Source organism: Canis lupus, chromosome 4 (assembly GCF_048164855.1).
Source record: "Canis lupus baileyi chromosome 4, mCanLup2.hap1, whole genome shotgun sequence".
In the NCBI taxonomy this organism is placed as follows: Eukaryota; Metazoa; Chordata; class Mammalia; order Carnivora; family Canidae; genus Canis; species Canis lupus.
The window spans coordinates 34,225,437-34,243,551 of record NC_132841.1 but is presented as its reverse complement, the minus strand read 5'-3'; the positions used below and the strand labels follow the sequence as shown (position 1 = coordinate 34,243,551).

The following is an 18,115-nucleotide window of genomic DNA, read 5'->3' as shown; positions in this document are numbered from 1 at the left end:
GATCTCACAAGGACCCAGCAATTACGTACCCCAATAAGTAATAGGAACTCCTCAAGTTGGCTTTCCGTGAGAAAAGTCAATGTGGGAAGTGTCGATGTGGAATCTCGCAAAGTGTGGTCAGAGAAGCACATTGATGCTGTCGTCATGTGCACACGGGCCGGGGGGCAGATGCTGGGGCCTCCAGGGACCTGTGTTCCACGGCACAGTGGACGGCGGCCCACCCCTGCCCCTCCCCATCCCCCCAGATCCGCCTCCTGGTAACCCACAAGCGCGTGGGGGTGGGGTGGGGTGGGGGTGACAGTGGCGGGGAGGGCTGCGTGGGGTGGGCAATGGCCCAAGCAGAGGCACCTGGTACCCTGCACCAGAGACAAACCAGTGTCCAGTGTGGATTGGCCTGGTTAGCTGCCCACGTGATCTGCTGGGAGGCATCCATCCCTTGTTGAGCCTCATCGTCTCTGAGCCCTGAGGCAGAACTCACGCGGAGGGGCAAGAGTGGCTGGAGGTCCTTTGTTTAACACCCCGAAGCTTGGAGAGGGTCCTCAGCCAGCTCCTGGCAGAGTCAGGGTGAGAACACAAGTCCCTGAGCCCCAATCCTGCACCCGTGTTGCCGTCTGGCCCCCGATCCCCACGGCCTCCTTTCCCTCCTTGTAGAGGTGGGTTGGGGTTCTGTGATCATGAGCAGCGGAACCTTAACCCCATCAGGGACAGGCTGAAGAGGACACCCTGTGACCCATCCGTTCAGTGGTTTGTCTGCAAACCTGGAAAAGGGGGTAGAACTAATAACATTAAATGAAGCTTTGGGTTTTTTTCTGAAATTCAGTCAAGTATCCATTCTGTGCCTCCCTCTGCTCCCTGGAGAGACAAGGGGGAAGGAGGAGCAGAGTCCGAGCAATTGCTCAGATAGAAGGTGTAAGGAAGGAAGGGCTTCTCTCCAGGAGGGGTGTTACCTTGGTGTTCGGAGGTTTACCCCACTAGGTTTTCTGAGACAGGAGGCTCAGGGCATTGCACATGCCAGCAGCCTGTGAGCAGTTTTCTGGGGCACATGGTAAGGGAGCTGGTGGGGCCAATGTGGCAGCAGCATCAAGACAGCTGATGGGCCCAAAATAGCACCCGCGGGAGCCCAGGGTCCCCAGTGAGGGATGCTTAGGGTCCCCACATACTTGAACTGTCGAGAGAGCTCCCACGGTCTGCAGAAGCAATCGTTGGTGCCCTGGAGAGAGGAGAGAGCTTGCTTCCCAGCTGGATTATTCAGTGAGTCAGGGCAAGAGAAGGGCCGAAACCGGCTCCGAGGGGAAGCTAAGGATGTTCAACCCAGAGCAGGAAACGGGTGAGAAGAGGGTGGTTTTGCTCACTTCCAATACTTCGAGGCCTGCTGGGCAGAAGGAATGCTGCCTGCTGGGATGCAGAAGGAATTCCGCATCCTTTGTGTGGCCCTAGAGGGCAATGGACCAGGACCAGCGCCAGTGTGTGGGGTCCCAGAATCCAGGCTTGCCCTGGGACAGGCCTGCTCATTATCCATGCACTTGCTGACCGTGAGGTGCTATTGTAAATGTCGCACCATGGAGACTCTGTTGGCTGCTCCCCCAACCCCAAGAGTGACCATAAACAAAGCGCCTGGCCCAGTTTCCTGGTTATTCTGGTCATTACCCTCTGCTTTCACGAGGAAGCCAGGTGCTCCGTGACTGTAAGTAACTGTCCCTAGTGGGCTGCGCCAGCCTCCCGATTATCACCGCCCGTCTCTGTGTTGCAGCCCCTCTTGAGCCCCTTTAAGGGGCTCCGTTGTAAGGTGCATACACAACGGTGAGCTGCCCCTACGCGGGGCGTGCCTCAGAGCAGCAAGGGGGCAGACCCAGGAAGCAACGCTCCATCCCATTGGTAGCAAAAAAGGTCTTATGTAAGTAGCAGAGCCTGGTCTTCCCTGGAGTTTCTGGAACTTCCTTTCCCTTAGTTCTGAGAATTAAGCCATGCAGATATGCTCCCTTGCTTTGGCTGAGGGCGCGGGCCGCGGCCTACACCTTAGGAGTGTGCACGGTGGCGGCTGCGTGCTGCGGCCTGTTCGTGGACCAGGGCATGCCGAGCAGGCATTCGATAAATGTTTAACAACTTAATAGCCATTTATGGGGCACCTACTGTGTAGCCAGCTCCATGACTATTGACCAAAAGAAAGCACCTGCAATTATATCTGTCTGGAAAAATAGAACAACTGGCTCCAAGAAGTGGCTATTATCACTCTGGCTTATTCCTAAGCAGGAGTACGGATTATCACGGCGTGCGTTATGTTTAGCCTCGTTCTAGGCCTCGTTTTGTGCCCGTGACTTGTTTTATCTTTCCTCTGCTGCTTACATATTTAAATTTTCCTTTTGATTTGTTTTTATTTTATTATATGTTTTCCTAATAAATTGCCTTCCATTCTTCCCGGAATAAATATCAGGCATAAAAATGCATACAATTAAAAGGAAGAGAAGCATCAGCAGAACTAAGCTGCCTGCCCGATGTTGCAGTCGATGAGCGGAGGAGCAGGAGTCAGACCCCACAGCCGTGCTCTGGCCAGAGTCCCATGGTCTCCTAGACCAGAACCGAACTCTCCGAGAGCAGGCTGCCTGCACTTACCAGCCTGATGTTCTTGGAAGAGCGTGGCTTCTCGGGACAGCGTGACCCAGCTCTGAAGAGCAGCCTTGCCACCTTCTAATTGCTACCGGGGGCAAGTCATCTAAGATGTTCAGCCTCAGGTCTTCAAGACGTAAAAACTGACATAATAAGACCTACTTTACAGGCTGTTAGGGGATCACAACAATGGAAAATGATCAGTCGGCCCGTGTCTATACTGGACTGGATAGGGCCGCTGGTCAGCGTGGCCATCGGACCATGCAACGGGAACCAGCCTTTATGGAACCCTTACTACTTGCCAGATCTTGAGCTGAGTGGGGCGCACGTGTCCGTTCGTTCGTTCTTTCTTTCTTTCTTTCTTTCTTTCTTTCTTTCTTTCTTTCTTTCTTTCTTCTCTCTTTCTTTCTTATTTATTTTTATTTTTTATTTTTTTAATTTTTATTTTTTACTTATTTTTTTTGTGTCCCCTCTTTCTACTTTGTCACAAGAATTCTGTGATAGGAGTTATTTTGATCTCCGTTGTTTTTTTTTTTTTAAGATTTTATTTATTTATTCATGAGAGACAGACAGACAGAGAGAGAAAGAGGCAGAGACACAGGCAGAGGGAGAAGCAGGCTCCATGCAGGGAGCCCGACGTGGGACTTGATCCCGGGTCTCCAGGATCACACCCTGGGCTGAAGGTGGCACTAAACCGCTGAGCCACCAGGGCTGCCCCTGATCTCCAGTTTTTGTAATAAGGGCTGCAAAGGGCAGAGGTGTCCTGCCACGGCTCGCGTGTCTGCAGGTCTGAGTTTGGACTGGTGTCTGTCAGAGCAGGATCCGCATAATAAATACGAAGCTGTGCTGTCTCTCCTTGGCGAGCCAGCCGTCTGCCCGTGAGGCTTCTCACAGCTCTGAGATCTTGCGTGCCCAGCCCTGGGGTTCCTATAACTGCCAGGAGGCCCAGCTTCCTGGGACCTGCCAACGGAGACTTAGGCGATGGCCTTTCAGCATGAACAAACTGGTGGACCACTTCCCTAACGTGTCCAGAGCCACACGGAGGTAGTGGGATGCAGCAGCTGCCCAGTTAATCATGGCTGTGCCATGGGAGAGGTCTGCGGCACCCAGCAGCCTACTGAGCATGAGCCTGAGTGCGCACCTGCACATGCTGATCATGGATTTATCTCAACGACCAAACCCCTACGTGCACAGTGGCATTTTAGGTCTTTTGTGCCGACTTGTGTCCTTGGCACTTGACAGACATTATCTCATTATCTCACCACGACCATTTCAGTTTAGATTAGTGTTCACGATTCAATTAATGCCTTCATAATATATGGGTGCAACAAACATCCGCCGATGGCCCGAGTTGGGCCCCACTGCGCTTGCTCAGGAGAAACCATGGAGAGTAACACACAGCCCTGGACCTGAAGGATTTGCTCACCTGGCGGGGTTGTGGGTCTGTCTTGCAAAGATGGGACAGCTAGTCACTTGTCCCGTGACACTCGGCTAAGATCTGGTGCCTCCGTAGCCTGCTCTTTGCACCGAGCCAGGCTGTTCACAGCCCGTGAGAGCCATGCTGTGCTGCACCCATGGTGCTGGCAGGTCAGAGGACTCCCTCTGGGCTGTCACCTTCCCTCTCCACCAGTCACAGCTCACGCGGAGTCACAGAGCCCAGCCTCAGCCTGTAGTCGGAGCTGGCCTGCAATGCAGGTGCAGACAGAAACCAGCTCCTCAAGTGGCCACTTGCAAGTGAGCTTCTCCTGACTGCACACCCAGAGGGCTCAGAGCCGCCACCACAGGTGTTATCCCCCGGCTGTGGGGGGGTGAACTAGGTGGGAAGAGGGAAGAGCTCGGGTTGGAGGGGCCTGGGGACGATCAGCTACTACCAGCTCAGTGTTCAGACCCCTGCGCTATGGGGGAAATCCATCAGATACCACAACAAAGGACAACCACCAACCAGACACCTACATGGGAAATAGGAGAGCAGCGCGGGCCGCCCCACCTTGGCCAGCGGGTTGGGATCCAGACTCCCTCTCAGACCTTCTCCGAGCCCACGTTCTTGGCTCTTCCTGCTTTACCGACTTCATCTTCCACCATCCTCCTCCTCAGCCACCATCCTCCAGCCTCAGTGGCCACGTTGTCACATCTCAGACATACTGGGGACATAGCCGAGAGCAGACTCTCAAGCATGGTGGTAGTCTCTCCTTGTTGAATGCCATCCCTGCCAACCATCAAGTGACTTAGTCAAGATGCTCTCTATCTCCCTGTGCCTCCATTTCCTTCTCTGGAAAAATGGGAAAATGGAAGGAACCATCCCAAAGGGTTGACATAAGAACAAAATACTATTTGTCCAGTGCTTAGGATCTGTCCTGGCATGTAGAATGTGCTGGACAAGTACGTGCTATTTGATGACCAACCTTCCTTGAGGCATGTGCCCCCCATCATCTCCTGCAACACCCCAGCCTGGACTACCCTCCCTGTGCACCATGTCTTAGCTCTTCTCTTTCCATATCCTAGTATTGATCACAGCTTCTGTCTCTATACCAATTGCTGTGATTGTTTCGAGGTCCATGTCGGTGTCTCTGATCTCCCCCGCAGCCGTGTGGGACATCCTACACTCACGAGGCAGACACTCCTTAGACCAAATGAACGAATGAGTGAATAATTTGGTGAATCCTAGCAGGAGAGACTCCCGATGCTGTTCCTGAATTTGAAAGAAAGCGTCTTTGTAAATCCGTGGTCTCAGGGTTGCCTCATCCAGTTCTTTATTTTCCGATTTTATCCCCAGAGCCTTGGCCCTGATCCCACGTGAAGGGTCCTTGTGTCCTTTGCTATGGAACTTTATCCCTGGGCAGCAAGACGGGGTGGGAGGGAGCATCGAGGCTTTTGAGGAGGAGAGAGACAAAGGCTGATGTGTTTCGGTCCAGAGCCCTCTGCCTGCAGAGTGGAGAACGGGGTGGGGAAGGGAAAGGCTGGAGCAGCAGAAGCGCTACCGGGGCGGTTCAGCAGCGTCTCAGGAAGGGCCAGCCTGCTGGGGGAGGGCCTGGGGTCCCCAGGACCACATCCGGGGGGCCAGTGGTGTGGCTCATGTGAATCGTGTCTTGCAGGATCCTGGAGTTGCAGGACACCGGGGACCTCGACGTGCTCAAGCAGAAGTGGTGGCCGCACATGGGCCGCTGCGACCTCACCAGCCCTGCCAGTGCCCAGGCCGATGGCAAGTCCCTCAAGCTGCACAGCTTCGCTGGGGTCTTCTGCATCCTGGCCATCGGCCTCCTCCTCGCCTGCCTGGTGGCCGCCCTGGAGTTGTGGTGGAACAGCAACCGGTGCCACCAGGAGACCCCCAAAGAGGTCCGTGCCCTGAGTGCAGCTTCTCCCTTCTGCAGCCTAGAGGCAGGAGAGCCACACTGGGCAGTTTTCTTCCAGTTAGTATTTACCGGAGTCGCTCGTGTGGAGACAGCGGTGTTTTATTTGGGGTGGGGGGCTGGTGTCGTTTTATGTGGATTTTTAAAGCAAGAGAGCAAATGGAGGGGATGTTTTTGTGTTTGAACAAAGGGCCAAGGCACCAGCCATGGCCACTAAAGTCCTGTATTTATCTGTAGAGCGGGTACAGCATGAGCAGCGCCAGAGAGCCCTTCCCTACCCTGCCCCGCCCATGTGCCTCCACCCTGACCTGGAGAGAACAACTGTAGGGTAAGAGAGGAAACGGAATTCCTTCTTGGTTCTCTTTGCTTTCACATCAAGGGCCACAGGGCTCTGCTCTTCCAGCATGCAGGTAGGGACTGGCCCCTGCCCTCATCCCTGCCTCCCCTCCCTGCCTCATCTTCACAGGGTGCAGCCGGGCCCACGTCCATCCAGGCCCTCCCGGCACAGGGATCGCCATGGCTCTGTCCACACTCCAGGTTCTGGCACACGTCCCTCCTCGCGTGTGCCAACCGCAAGCTGATTCTGCCCACGACACTTCCTTCTATTGGGGTTTTACTCTTCAAGCTCTTTGAGGAATTTTTGTTTTGTTTTGTTTTGTTTTTTTATGAAGCCGTCACCAAGGCAGCCTGGAGTCCGCTCCCCAAATGGAGGGTGGCAAGAGTGCCATCTGGGGAATCGGGGGGTGATATCCTGCCAGCAGAAGCCTACACGCAGGCAGCAGGGCGTGAGCCCAGCCACTCCCTGGCAGGGCTGCCATGGTGTGCTGCATACACCTCAGCCTCCTCGGAATCATAATCAGCAGATTATGTGGCGACAGACAGGTGTCAGTTCCAAACAAGATGCAACAGCCCAGAATTGGACCACGTGATGGGCCACAGTGCCAAAGTGGGTCTGTAACGGGGACCCCACGGGTGGAGGTGGTAATACACTCTCCATTCCTCTCAGGCAGCAGCAACTCTCCGTCATCACACTTAGTTTTTGCCGGAAGGACCTTGACGTTGGACTCAGTGTGTTGGAAGTGTTTGGGGACATCCATCTTCTGCCTTCCGTGTGCCTCCTTGCAAGGAAGCACAGGGCTTGGCTCTCCCATGGCCTCCTGCTTCCGCTCCCGCTCCTGGGCTACAGCAGAGGCGGGCTGAGGCGTAAGGGGAGGCCGCTCAGCGGGATGGGTAATGATCTGCCTGCGTGTCTATGGCTCCTGGAGATTTTTTTTGTGAAAAAAGTCACGGGGAGGACCTGCGAATTATTTGAGGAGTCGTTTCAAGGAAAGGCCGCAGATGCGTCCCATTACCGAATTGCGTCTCACCACCCAAGCCTATATGTACAGAAGCATCAGCGTACACCGAGGGTGGAAGGCTGGGCCTGGAGCTTCGCCCCCATGGGACCAGAGAGGACCAGATCCCATTGCGCCCACTCTGTGTTGTTTGCTTTGAGTTTTTTTTTTTCCAAACCCAATGAGCCATAGCTTGATTTCCTCTGTGCAAATGTCCTTGGGTCAGGGGAGCAGAAAGGGTTCCCTGCAAACCTCACTGTCATGGGAGCACTGACGGGGATGGCATGGGCAGAGTGGGTGCCCAGGCTCAGCCCTCCAGGACGCCACTCGTGAGCCAGGTGCAGAGAGAGGCCATTCTTCCCCTGGATCAGGCGTCCTCATCTGCATCCAGTCACCACATCCCTTCACATCCCCTGTTTAGTGTTTAGGGACAAGCCTGGCCTGAGTGGCCCAGAATGAATGATCACAGTGTGTGTGTGTGTGTGTGTGTGTGTGAGAGAGAGAGAGAGAGAGAGAGAGAGAGAGAGAGAAGGGGGAGGAGGAGAAGGACCAGCATCGGGATCAATTATTGGAGAGACATGAAAGGCAGGGGTAAAAGAGAGAAGCGCAGAGAGATGACCAGGAGACCAGGGAGGAACAGCTCCCTGTGGGGAACAGCTCTCTCCTTGCCAGTAAAGCACCCTGCCTTCTCTCCTGGCTTTTGCATAAGCCCAGGATCTCAGGCACGAGAGGTGGGGATGAAATACATTGGTCCTGCCTAGAAAAGTGCGGGAATTTCTGCCTCTGCCACCCACCTGCTTCCAGGTAGGAATGGGGACCAATAAAGAGGTGGGTTGGAAAAGCATAGTTGCTGCCTTTCCTCCAGCCCCTTCTGGTGTTGCTAAGAAGGAGTGCAAGGTGGGAGAGGGAAGTAGCCCGTCTTCTTCCTGGTTTTTGTAGGTTCCCGACTTCCCAGTGAAATTTCTCCCTCCCTCTTCTTCCTTTCATAAATACACCAATAGGGGCACAAGCCTGCGTCCTTGGGGAACGTGCACCCGCAGGGGTGGACGGGGTGGAGAGGTTGACCTCTTCGTTGAGCACGAGCATTCTCAAGTGATCAGAGGCTACCTCGGATGTACCAAGGGGACACCCAGCCCCACTTGGGAGTGGTGGGGACACGGGGGCAGAGGTCCTGGCTAGTGAAGAGCTCGTGGGACTTGGAGTTGCTAGAAGCTGATGCTGAGGGGCTGGTACAGATCCTAGAGCTGGAGGGGAGATTGCGAGTGGCCTTCGGGGCAGGGTGAGCCCAGAGAGGGCAGTAGTCCTCGCGCCTCCAGGAGCTCCGCAGTGTCAGCATTGGCAGCGGGAAGGAGCGGAGCAAGGGGCAGGGGCTTGCTCTGACGGACTCGAGTGCCAGGCCAAGTGGTAGGAACCTCCTCCCAAAGGGAAGAGCCACCAGGAGGGGGCTGGCACACCAGGATAGTCGGGGCACGTCTTTCAAACCTTTGACAAATAATAACGGTATTTAATCCAGAACCACTTTGTGTTACTGGTTGCCCGTGTTTTATGGAGCAGCATTTGCAATTAGGTGAGAGTGTCCGGTTAATCTTAGAGCGCTTCATTTCGGGGCATTGGCCATATTTCTTAGGAGCCCGAAAGCTGTCTTTGGGTGCAGTCCTAGCTGTGTTTAACGGCTTGTGCTGAGATGTCTTCAGACTTTAGACACCTACTTGAGGAAGAGTAGTAATGTGCGTTCAACCCCTTAATATTCATGTGGGTTTGGGCTCATATTTTTTCTAAGGAATCAGACTATTATGTAGTTACCCAGTGCAGGTGAGTGCAGCAGGCACTGCGGCTGCAGGGAAGAGCCACCCTCTAGATTTATGGGGGCGATGGAGCCATTGCTCTGAGAATAAAATATTCATGAAATAAAGATGAGAAGCGCACAAATGGGAGATGACATGAAGAGGGAGGGATGAATCATCTGTCGCTGGGCTGGGAGCCTGGAATGCTTGTGCTTCCTGCCTTGCCTGCCCGGCCCGGGCCCTGCTGCCACCGCAGACGGAGCTGACAGGGGCCAGGGCGCGGAGGGCAGCAGCAGAGTCGCCGCCCCTACAGCACCCCCCTCCCCCTGGGGAAGATTTGTCTCCGGGGACACTCCCTTTGGCTCTGTGCCCTTCTCTGCCTCCACTCCTCTGGCGCTTCTTCAACTCATCGAGGGGTTATTGTCCCCTGTGCCTACCACCCCCCACCCCTGGTCCTTTGAGCAGCCACCCAGTATTGCCCTGAGGTCCCAGGAAGGAAGGTGTGGAAAGGGCCATAAAGAGCACCTGTCCCGGGACGTGCTTGGTGAGCGGGAGCCCACGCGCTGCTGCTTCCCAAGGACCTAGAGGTGGGCAGTCAGGGGGTGGGGAAGGCACGTCACATCCCAGGGCACCTTCTCTGTGCCACATGTTCTCTTCTTAACTGTCCTGATTCTCTTCGAGGACATTGGAGGGAGGCATCCTTAGCTCCAGAGAAACAGGACGCAGAAGTGGCAGGGACAGAAGTGGGATGTGAAGGATGTGTGTGCCGCTGGGCCTCCCCTGGGTTGTGTGCAGGAGCAGGGCATCCTACCTAACGTTCTCCGGGAAATTTGGGGGAACGACAGGTGTTGGGATTTTTCTTGAGCCAGAATGCTGGCTCCCAGCTACGCTCTGACGTCCTCTGACTCCCAGTTTCTCTCTTCTGCTGAGAACTGAGCCTGGCCCCACGGCTATGCTGCCGATACCAGACCTCTCAGTGGGAGGGCGAGGGGAGCGAGTGCACGTTCCGCGCCGGTGATAAGTGTACGCTGACCACACGCCGGCGCGTAGCTCAAGACCAGTTCAGACGTTGACTGCCCCGTAGCACGTCCCACGCTCCCCCGTGGGCTGCCTCCCTGCGCATGCACACTGGTGCTGGCGGCCAACGGTCTGCCGCCTGCCCCCGCTCACAGCCCGCTGGCACTTCTCCACCTCTGCATCCCCATCGCTTAGCCCCGTCTCTGATAGCAGAGCCTCTGGTTACGCGGTGATGGATGTAACTGGAGTATTGAGCGCCTTCTGTATGCCAGGGACCAAGACGGATGCTTTACCCAGAACATTAGCTCGTCTGGTGCTCGGAGCTCAAAAGTGTTTATCGAATGAATGAACCAGCCTGGGCTCCTATAAGGAAAACGTTATTAATGTTAAATTGTGGTGTAATCATTGCAGCTGGATCAATGGCTTTCAATTCTGGCTACACCTCAGAGGTGATTAATCCTGGAGCTTTTTAGAAATACAGATGCTTGGGCTCCGTCCCCCAAGGGGTGGTTTCAGGTAGATCATTTCGAAAGGCTCCACACATGCTTCGGAGATCCTGCCAAGGACGAAAACCACGGGTCTACACCATCCTTCCGAGGGGGAATTGGGAACACACAGCCTGGCATGGTGGAAAAGAGCCCAGTGTTTGGAGCCAGGTAGATGTGAGTTCAGATCCTGATGCTCCACTTACCATGCAGTTGCATGACCTTGAGCAACTGTCTTCACCCCGAGCCTCGGTTCACCCCTTGTGTGCCCGCTGCCACCATCTATGACAGGGAGTTTTCATTAGCTCTCTCCTCTTGTTGCCTTCTCCTGTGAAATCTGTGACGGAGCATCAGAACTCTTTCTCATGATGCTCAGGAAACTGCCCATCATCTCCCAAGACCACTTCATCAACTGTTGAACTGCTTCGCTCTCACCCCACGGCCATCCTCAGCCCTCCAGCCCAGCCCTTTGGAGTTGGGCAAGTCTTTGGAGCAATACTTAAGGAGACCATCTGGATGGTGCTTGTCCCCACCATTGGGTCTCATTTGCAACCCAGCCAGTCTCAGAGCTGAGCAGGGAACCACACCTCTACAACCACCGCAGTCCGGGGGGAAGCTCCTCGTCCCATTTTGTTCCATCCCAGCTTAAAGTAAAAGCCATTGGAAACCACACAAAGCTGGTTCTAACGAGTCCCACGTGTAACCGGCTGCTACATAGATGATAGTTGAGTTAATTACCGTTTTCCAGCGCGCTGAATTATTTCCACGTTGGCGAACAGCGGCTTAATTACAGAACTTCATCTCCCTGCAAGACAATGCCTGGGAGAGGGTCCCTGGTAACCTCAGTTGGTGCATCTGTCATCATGTTTAATGCGAGGTGAGAAGCACAGAGCTGGAATTCAGCCGGACTCGTGGAAAAATGCGGTCTGTGAATTTTCTGTCATATTCAGGGATGTTTGACTAGGTCAGTTACCTGCAGTAAATTAATGAAGACAGCAGCAAGTTTCCGTGCGGTTGAACACCGAAAACTTGAGATAATGAGGATGTAAACTGATGTAGTTCACATAAAAAAGTCCATTATTTGAATTTACATAACATAATAGAATGTCCCGTTTTGTCTAAAATATAGATAATTATTCAAATCACTCCTGCCTCTTTCCTCGAGCAGGCGGGTTATTTCCGCCTCCTCATTCCTTGGCCGGGGGCCCCTGGAGATGACTTCGTGGGGGCGAAGCCTGCGGCCCCAGGTGACCCAGGATCGACCGCACGGGGGTTTCTCCAGTTCTCTGCGTGTCAGCTCCGAGCCCTGGCAGGCCGCTGAGGACGTCACCACGCACGTGGCCCGACTGCAGGTGCTGGCAGGGCGCTAGGCATTTCCCTTCTTGTTTTGCCGTCCAGTTGAACAGTCAAGTATGGGCAGCTCCTGGCGGCGCCTTGCCCTCCTGGGTTCGTCTCGTGTTGGAGCTACCAGCGCTATAGAAGCTGAGTACAATGAGGTCCCGCTGGTGCACAGAGTATTAATGACTTGACTGCCATTTGGGGTGGGAAGGTCTCCCTGGGGAGTCTGTTTGGCTGGCGTGGACCTTCTCTCTGCGTCCTGACACAGGGAGGTCACGGGCTAATGACGAGCCTCCCTGGAAGCCGACACCCGCCACTTCATAGGACGGCTTCATTTGTCCTGAACTTGAGGCAGGAGAAAAGCTCTTTGGATTCAGGAAACGATTCAAGCTCTTTCCTCTCAAAAATACTGATTCTAGGGTAATTGGGCTGTCTCCACACCTCCACTCTGGGCTGGTTTTTATTCTAGATGCTTTGGTATTACCAGGTCAAGTCCTCACAGCCGTGATCAGTATGCTAGGCCGGGGCCCACAGCCGACCCCTTTTAGAATCCTACTCTCGGAGCCTCTTCTCCCTTGTACCTCCCCTGGTGAGGGATTCCATCTCAGAGACCTCTTCTGCTCACGTTCTTCTTCAAGGATTCTGGGTAGTTGGTCTTTCCCCAGGGCTCTCCTTCTGTTTTGTGTCTGTGGCATTAGGGAGAGAGGGGGCTCCCTTCACTGGGCCCCGGCTCTCTGCTCTCTGCCTCCTGGTGGCCTCCTTGGACAGGACGTTCCCCTTCCCCTTTCTCTAGACCCCAGCAAAAGGGGGAGCATCTCCTGGACACTTTCCTTCTGACTTCCAGAGTGAACAGGGCTGGGACCAAGACACTTGCCTCCCACTGCAGACTAGTCCACTTCTAAACTTGACTACTTTCCATTACCCCAAAAGATCCTTAAAGCCCTGGAAAGAAAATCTAAAGGAGGAAAAGGTGAGATTCCGTAACTAACCACTGCTTCTCATGATCCCAAATCCCGTGTCCATCGGTTTTCCTTTGATGGAAACTGAAGGCTCTGCCAATGGGGACATCGGCTCAACCAGCCTTCTACGAGCTTCGCTGTCTGCAAAGAGAAGGGAGGGTTATATTATTAAACCCCAAAATTGTCTGAACTTCTCTTTTAATGTGTCCAGCTTCAAAAGACCTCTGATACTTGTGGCCTGTCCCATATTTTGAAATGAAAATAACCAAGAGATAGAGGTATTTACCCACATTGCTGTGGCACTGACTTTGGGCCAATGCCGATAAAAGAATTGTATCCGTGTTCTATCGGGGGCACACAAGACGGCTGGAGAAGCAGGATGGGTTGGGGGCCAGGAGTCAGGCCTGTCCGCAGACTTGGGGGACAAGATCCAGGAGGACGGTCATGGCACAGAAAGTTTGTTGAAGTACTACTGCTGTATTGGAAGGTCAATCACCTTTTTCTGTCTTTCTCTCTTAGTTCAGGATTCAGATTCAGTCTTATTGCTCTTGCCTGCATCGTGGGCCTGCATCTTATCTACAGGTGGGCAGGACACCTGCCAAACCATCATCCGGTGAGGAAGAAGTAGTTCCCCAAAGCACACAAACCATGGTGTCCTTAGGAAGGGCTAATTGATGCACGGTGGCCTTAAAACAGCCAGGGCCTAATACAGCAGGTTAAAAAACTATTAAAAAGAGTTTCATAGGCAAGAATAAAAACAAAGCAGATAAAACACAGAGAAGGGAAGAAAGGTTGCACAGAGCTGGATCAATATGCTGTAAAGTAATTAAGAGAACTGAATTTGGCGTCTTGTATTTTTTCACGAACTTGAAAGAGTCCATGAAAGACCAACACATGCATCACAGTCAGTCTGGCTGAGTAAAGGCCTGGTACTCTCCAGCCACTCCGTGCAGTTTCACCAGCGACATTCGCCACCCAGAGGTGTCCTCAGCTTGGAGCTGATTTCCTTGCATCGGGACCTGAGCTCTGCTGTGTGGGGCTCAGGTCCCTGGAGTGTTGGCTCCGCCCGTGGGGCTCTGCGAGCCATCTGTTTCCATCCAGGACACAGAGCCGCGGCCCCGTCGTGTCTTCCATCCTCAAGCCAGTTGGCTTTCTGATTCTCAACAAGCAACAAGATGCTTGTTTCTTTGCTCTTGACCCGGAATGAGTTCTTGACTGTCTTGTGGGTGTTGTTAGTTTTTCTGGGAAAGAATCTGGGAAGACGGCAGCTGCCCCACAGAAGCCAACCTCTGTCTACCAGTCATGAACCCCGCAAAGGTGCGGAGAGGGCCGTGGGCCTGCCTTCATGCCAGGGGGCACTGGGAGCAAAGAGTAGACTGCAGAGGCAACGTCCTTGCCGGAGGAAGGCTAGGTTGAGACTTCCCGGGTGTCAGCCCACCCATGGAAGGGAGACTTTCACCACCTACTTGGTGGCCTCTTTCTGGGGAAAACCGTCTCCTACCAGCTTCCTAGGAGCTCAGAGCAGCCACTGGGATGGCCCTCGGATTTGTACAGTTCCTTTTCTCCTTTGAAAGCACATCCAGGCCTTTTCTGTTCTGTGGGATTTTTAACCACCCTACAAGATGGGCAGGGGACAGGTTCTTCTCTCAACCTTATGGGTGTCTCCATTAGACGGCCTGTGATGTTTGATCTTGGAGCGGAGCTTTGACATGGTATTTCTCTAGGAGCTTGGCATCAGAAGCTTGAGCAGTAGGCATGACCTTGCCTGGCACATTGGCACACTCATGCTGCCTGCAAATTGGAGTGAAACTTTGAACCCCTCATCGGGGAGCTGGGGTGGCTATGGACACCTGATCTTCTGCCCCACCTCCTTGGGGACCCCAAGCAAACCAAGTGCATCATCTTTGTCCTTTAGGAGAGCTTCTAAGCAGCTCAGCCTCCTTGATTTATTTTGATGTTGTAGACGAAACATCAAGTTATTTGAAAGGAGTGATAGTTGTTCCGTTTTATTCTCTTTCTTAAGCACACAACCAAACCCATTTCCTTGCCGCCATTTGCCATACGGAGAAAGAGTCAAGGGAGAGGGTCACCCATCTTGGCGGTCTCAACGCTTTGGATACCAGCAACGTCATCTGAGAAGTCCCTTTCCTCACCATCCCCACCCTCTTCCTCATCTAGGAATCGGCCCCGTGAGCCTTGGAGCCAGGGAAATGCCTGTTGGCTGGCGTCTCTGGAGATCCTTCCCTGGGGGGTGGGGGACGGGGGTTTCAGGGTGAGCCAGGACTTCACTTCGTCCTGCAGGCTTCCCAGGCCACCCCTGCCAATCACAAGGGAGGCCACTGACCTTCCTGAACCCAAGCCTCCTTTTGTTGGATGATGGGGATGATCACACAAGGCTTCCTGAACATTGTAAACTCTGTGACAAATACATGGGGGGCCCCAGGGGCTCAAGGACCAATTGTGTTTATTCCCACGGGGACTCCCTCATTCTCCTTTTGTCTCTGCTAGTTCTTCAAGGCATCTCCTCGCAAGGGCTGCATCCGGGTGTGACCTGCTTGCTGGGTCTTCGCGACCTAGGGGCAGTGTGAGGGGGCGCGGGGGGATCAGGGGAATGCTCACCCCCTGCCCGCCCCCCTCTCCCCCCAGTGTCCAGCAGGCTGAGCAGGCCTGAGGTGGTCTCCAGGCCTCCCAAAGTTCGTAGAAAGCCAGCCGTGGCTCATGTTAGGGCTCGGCCTGACCTTCCTGTGCTTTCCCTCCAGGATAAAGAAGTGAATCTGGAGCAGGTTCACCGGCGCATGAACAGCCTGATGGATGAAGACATTGCCCACAAGCAGATTTCCCCAGCGTCCATTGAGCTTTCGGCCCTGGAGATGGGGGGCCTGGCTCCCAGCCAGGCCTTGGAGCCGACGCGCGAGTACCAGAACACACAGCTCTCGGTCAGCACTTTCCTGCCCGAGCAGAGCAGCCACGGCACCAGCCGGACACTGTCGTCAGGGCCGGGCAGCAACCTGCCGCTGCCGCTGAGCAGCTCCGCCACCATGCCCTCCATGCAGTGCAAACACAGGTCGCCCAATGGGGGCCTGTTCCGCCAGAGCCCGGTCAAGACCCCCATCCCCATGTCCTTCCAGCCTGTGCCGGGGGGCGTCCTTCCAGAGGCCTTGGACACCTCCCACGGCACCTCCATCTGACCGCGCCGCCTGCCCTCCCGCCCGCCCATCCACCCACCCGACCAGCAGAGCTTTTTAATACGAGACAACGACAACACACACCACACACACCTGCGCACACACACACAGAGACTCTTTCATTTCTCTTGTACATACGTGTAAATAATGACAGAATGGAGTGGGGTAAAAGTGTATTTTGAATATTCCCAATTTTCGAAGTCAGTAAAAAAAAAAAAAACACAAAAACTGTATGAATGACTTTGTAAATTTTGTTCTATATGAATAAAAAGGCAAATTACTTGTGATCATTCTGAAGTGCCAAAGAAGCCCCGTGTTCCTGGGCCTTTCTGAAGGCAGGAGGTGTGATCAGACCAGGAGCCCCTTCTTGCTGGGGGAGAGGGGAAGACAAGCAGCCACCCCTTTAGAGGAACCCCAGATGCTGCTTGTTGCCATGCCCTGTGGTTTATGGCCACGTCCCCCCGCGCCTGGCCCTCTGTTCCTCTTCAGTCCTCTGGGCTGGATAACGGGGAGCCAGCCTTGGCGCAACCCTGGGCCACTGTGCTGGGAGGTGACCAGCTGTTCCTGTCCGACCAGCTGGGTCCTGGGAGACTCCTGGGACATGGGGCAGTCCTCTTGGTCACTCCCTGCATGACTTGGGGGCTGTGGACCCCAGAGAGGCACCCCAGTGAGCTGACCACCAGAGAGTATTGAGGCTGACGCGCTCTAGGTTCGTACAGTTGGCCTTATTGTTTGACTCTCTTACCCTGATGAGAGAAACCGACAAGGATAGACTGTGGGAGAAGGCAGAGAGGCCCCACCATGGGCCAGCTGGACCTGCGCTTGCACGCTGGGTGTTGAGGTGTGAGGCCAGGTAGGCAGGGAATAGCCCCTGGGGGTTGGGGCCTGTGGTTTCAGGTGGAAGGACTCCGTTGCAGGAGGAGGGACATACCCCGGTGAGCAGGCGAGGCTCCGGGTGGCGGTGAGCCCTGGGATGAGGTCACAGGGGCCGCGGTCCTTCGCAAAGGCAGGAGCCTGGGCCCCTGGAGGAGCAGCTCCTCCGCAGGAAAGAGCCCCCGACGTGAGTGGATGTCTCCAGGTGCAAAACCCAGCGGGCAGACGCCAGTACCCAGTGCCCGTCGGCTTTGCCCGCCTTCTCCGGAGCAGCCCCCAGTGGGGACCCCCTGGCTGGGAGCACCCTGTAGTCTCTGTGGCTTCCAGAACAATCCCCGCCCTGGTGAACCACTGGGCGGCTCTGTCCCCAAAGGCCAGGACAGCAGCCATCTGCCCCCCACCCCGACGTCCTGGCACCGTCAGGAGCAGAGCCGTTGGGTGTCCGCGCTGTGTCGCTCCAGCCCTTCTCCCGAGGGCAAAGGTGACTGTGCCCTCCTGACCTGCCAGGGTGGTGCATGCAGATGACCGGGGCACCCCAAGGCCCGGCCCCCCGACCCCCACCTCCGCGGGCGCTGGGACCCCTGCCGGCCCGCTAGCCACCTGTCCCTGGCCTCGTAGGTGGCTCCAGGGCCGTGGCCAGGCCGGGGTCACCTGCCCGGGGGATTCCTTCCCTGACGTCCCGATGGCTGAGCAGAGAGGACTGGCTGCCCCACGGTCGCCGCAAGCCCCAGGGACAAGTGTTCGTAGTTCTTTATCTGCGGCGGCTGAGTGTGGCCCGACCGTTCCCGCCACCAAGGCCGCCCACGGACATGTCTCGGGTGGGAGCGCGGGCTCACTGTCCCCCAGCAGCACCCAGGGGCCCGGCCCTGCATGGTCAAGGGTTTCATATATATCTATTTTTTTAATCAGATTCTGGTCTCACTGCCTTATCTCACTCCCAAGTCTGGTGTTTCTTTGTCTTTTGTTTTTTTCCCCGAGATGACCAGTCTTCCGGGGCACACCATGGATGTGTTCTCGGGCAGCCTTGCTGAGAATGGGTGTCAGGGAGAGGAGAGACGGCCCGTGTGCGCGTGCACGCGTGTGTGTGCGTGCGTGTGCCTGCGAGAGACACAGAGAGCACACATCTTTGGGGAAAAGGCATTTCTGCTTATATATATATATATAAATCCCTTAACACCTCATGGTGTTA

The 18,115-nt window shown here is 54.9% G+C and overlaps 1 protein-coding gene across 3 annotated transcripts in view; it reads left to right on the top strand.

Annotated features, from left to right (window-relative positions):
- The window catches only part of GRID1 (glutamate ionotropic receptor delta type subunit 1), a 638,858-nt gene extending 622,515 nt beyond the window's left edge, over nucleotides 1–16,343 (top strand). For 2 of the 3 annotated variants that reach the window (XM_072823838.1, XM_072823837.1), the window contains 2 exons: nucleotides 5,697–5,937; nucleotides 15,628–16,343. In XM_072823838.1, coding sequence (XP_072679939.1) covers nucleotides 5,697–5,937; nucleotides 15,628–16,056 — 670 coding nt within the window. In that variant the 3' untranslated portion in view covers nucleotides 16,057–16,343. Of the gene's footprint in view, nucleotides 1–5,696; nucleotides 5,938–6,188; nucleotides 6,280–15,627 lie in introns of all 3 variants that reach the window. The other variant, XM_072823839.1, reaches the window with a different exon arrangement.
- The last annotated feature ends 1,772 nt before the right edge of the window (nucleotides 16,344–18,115 follow it).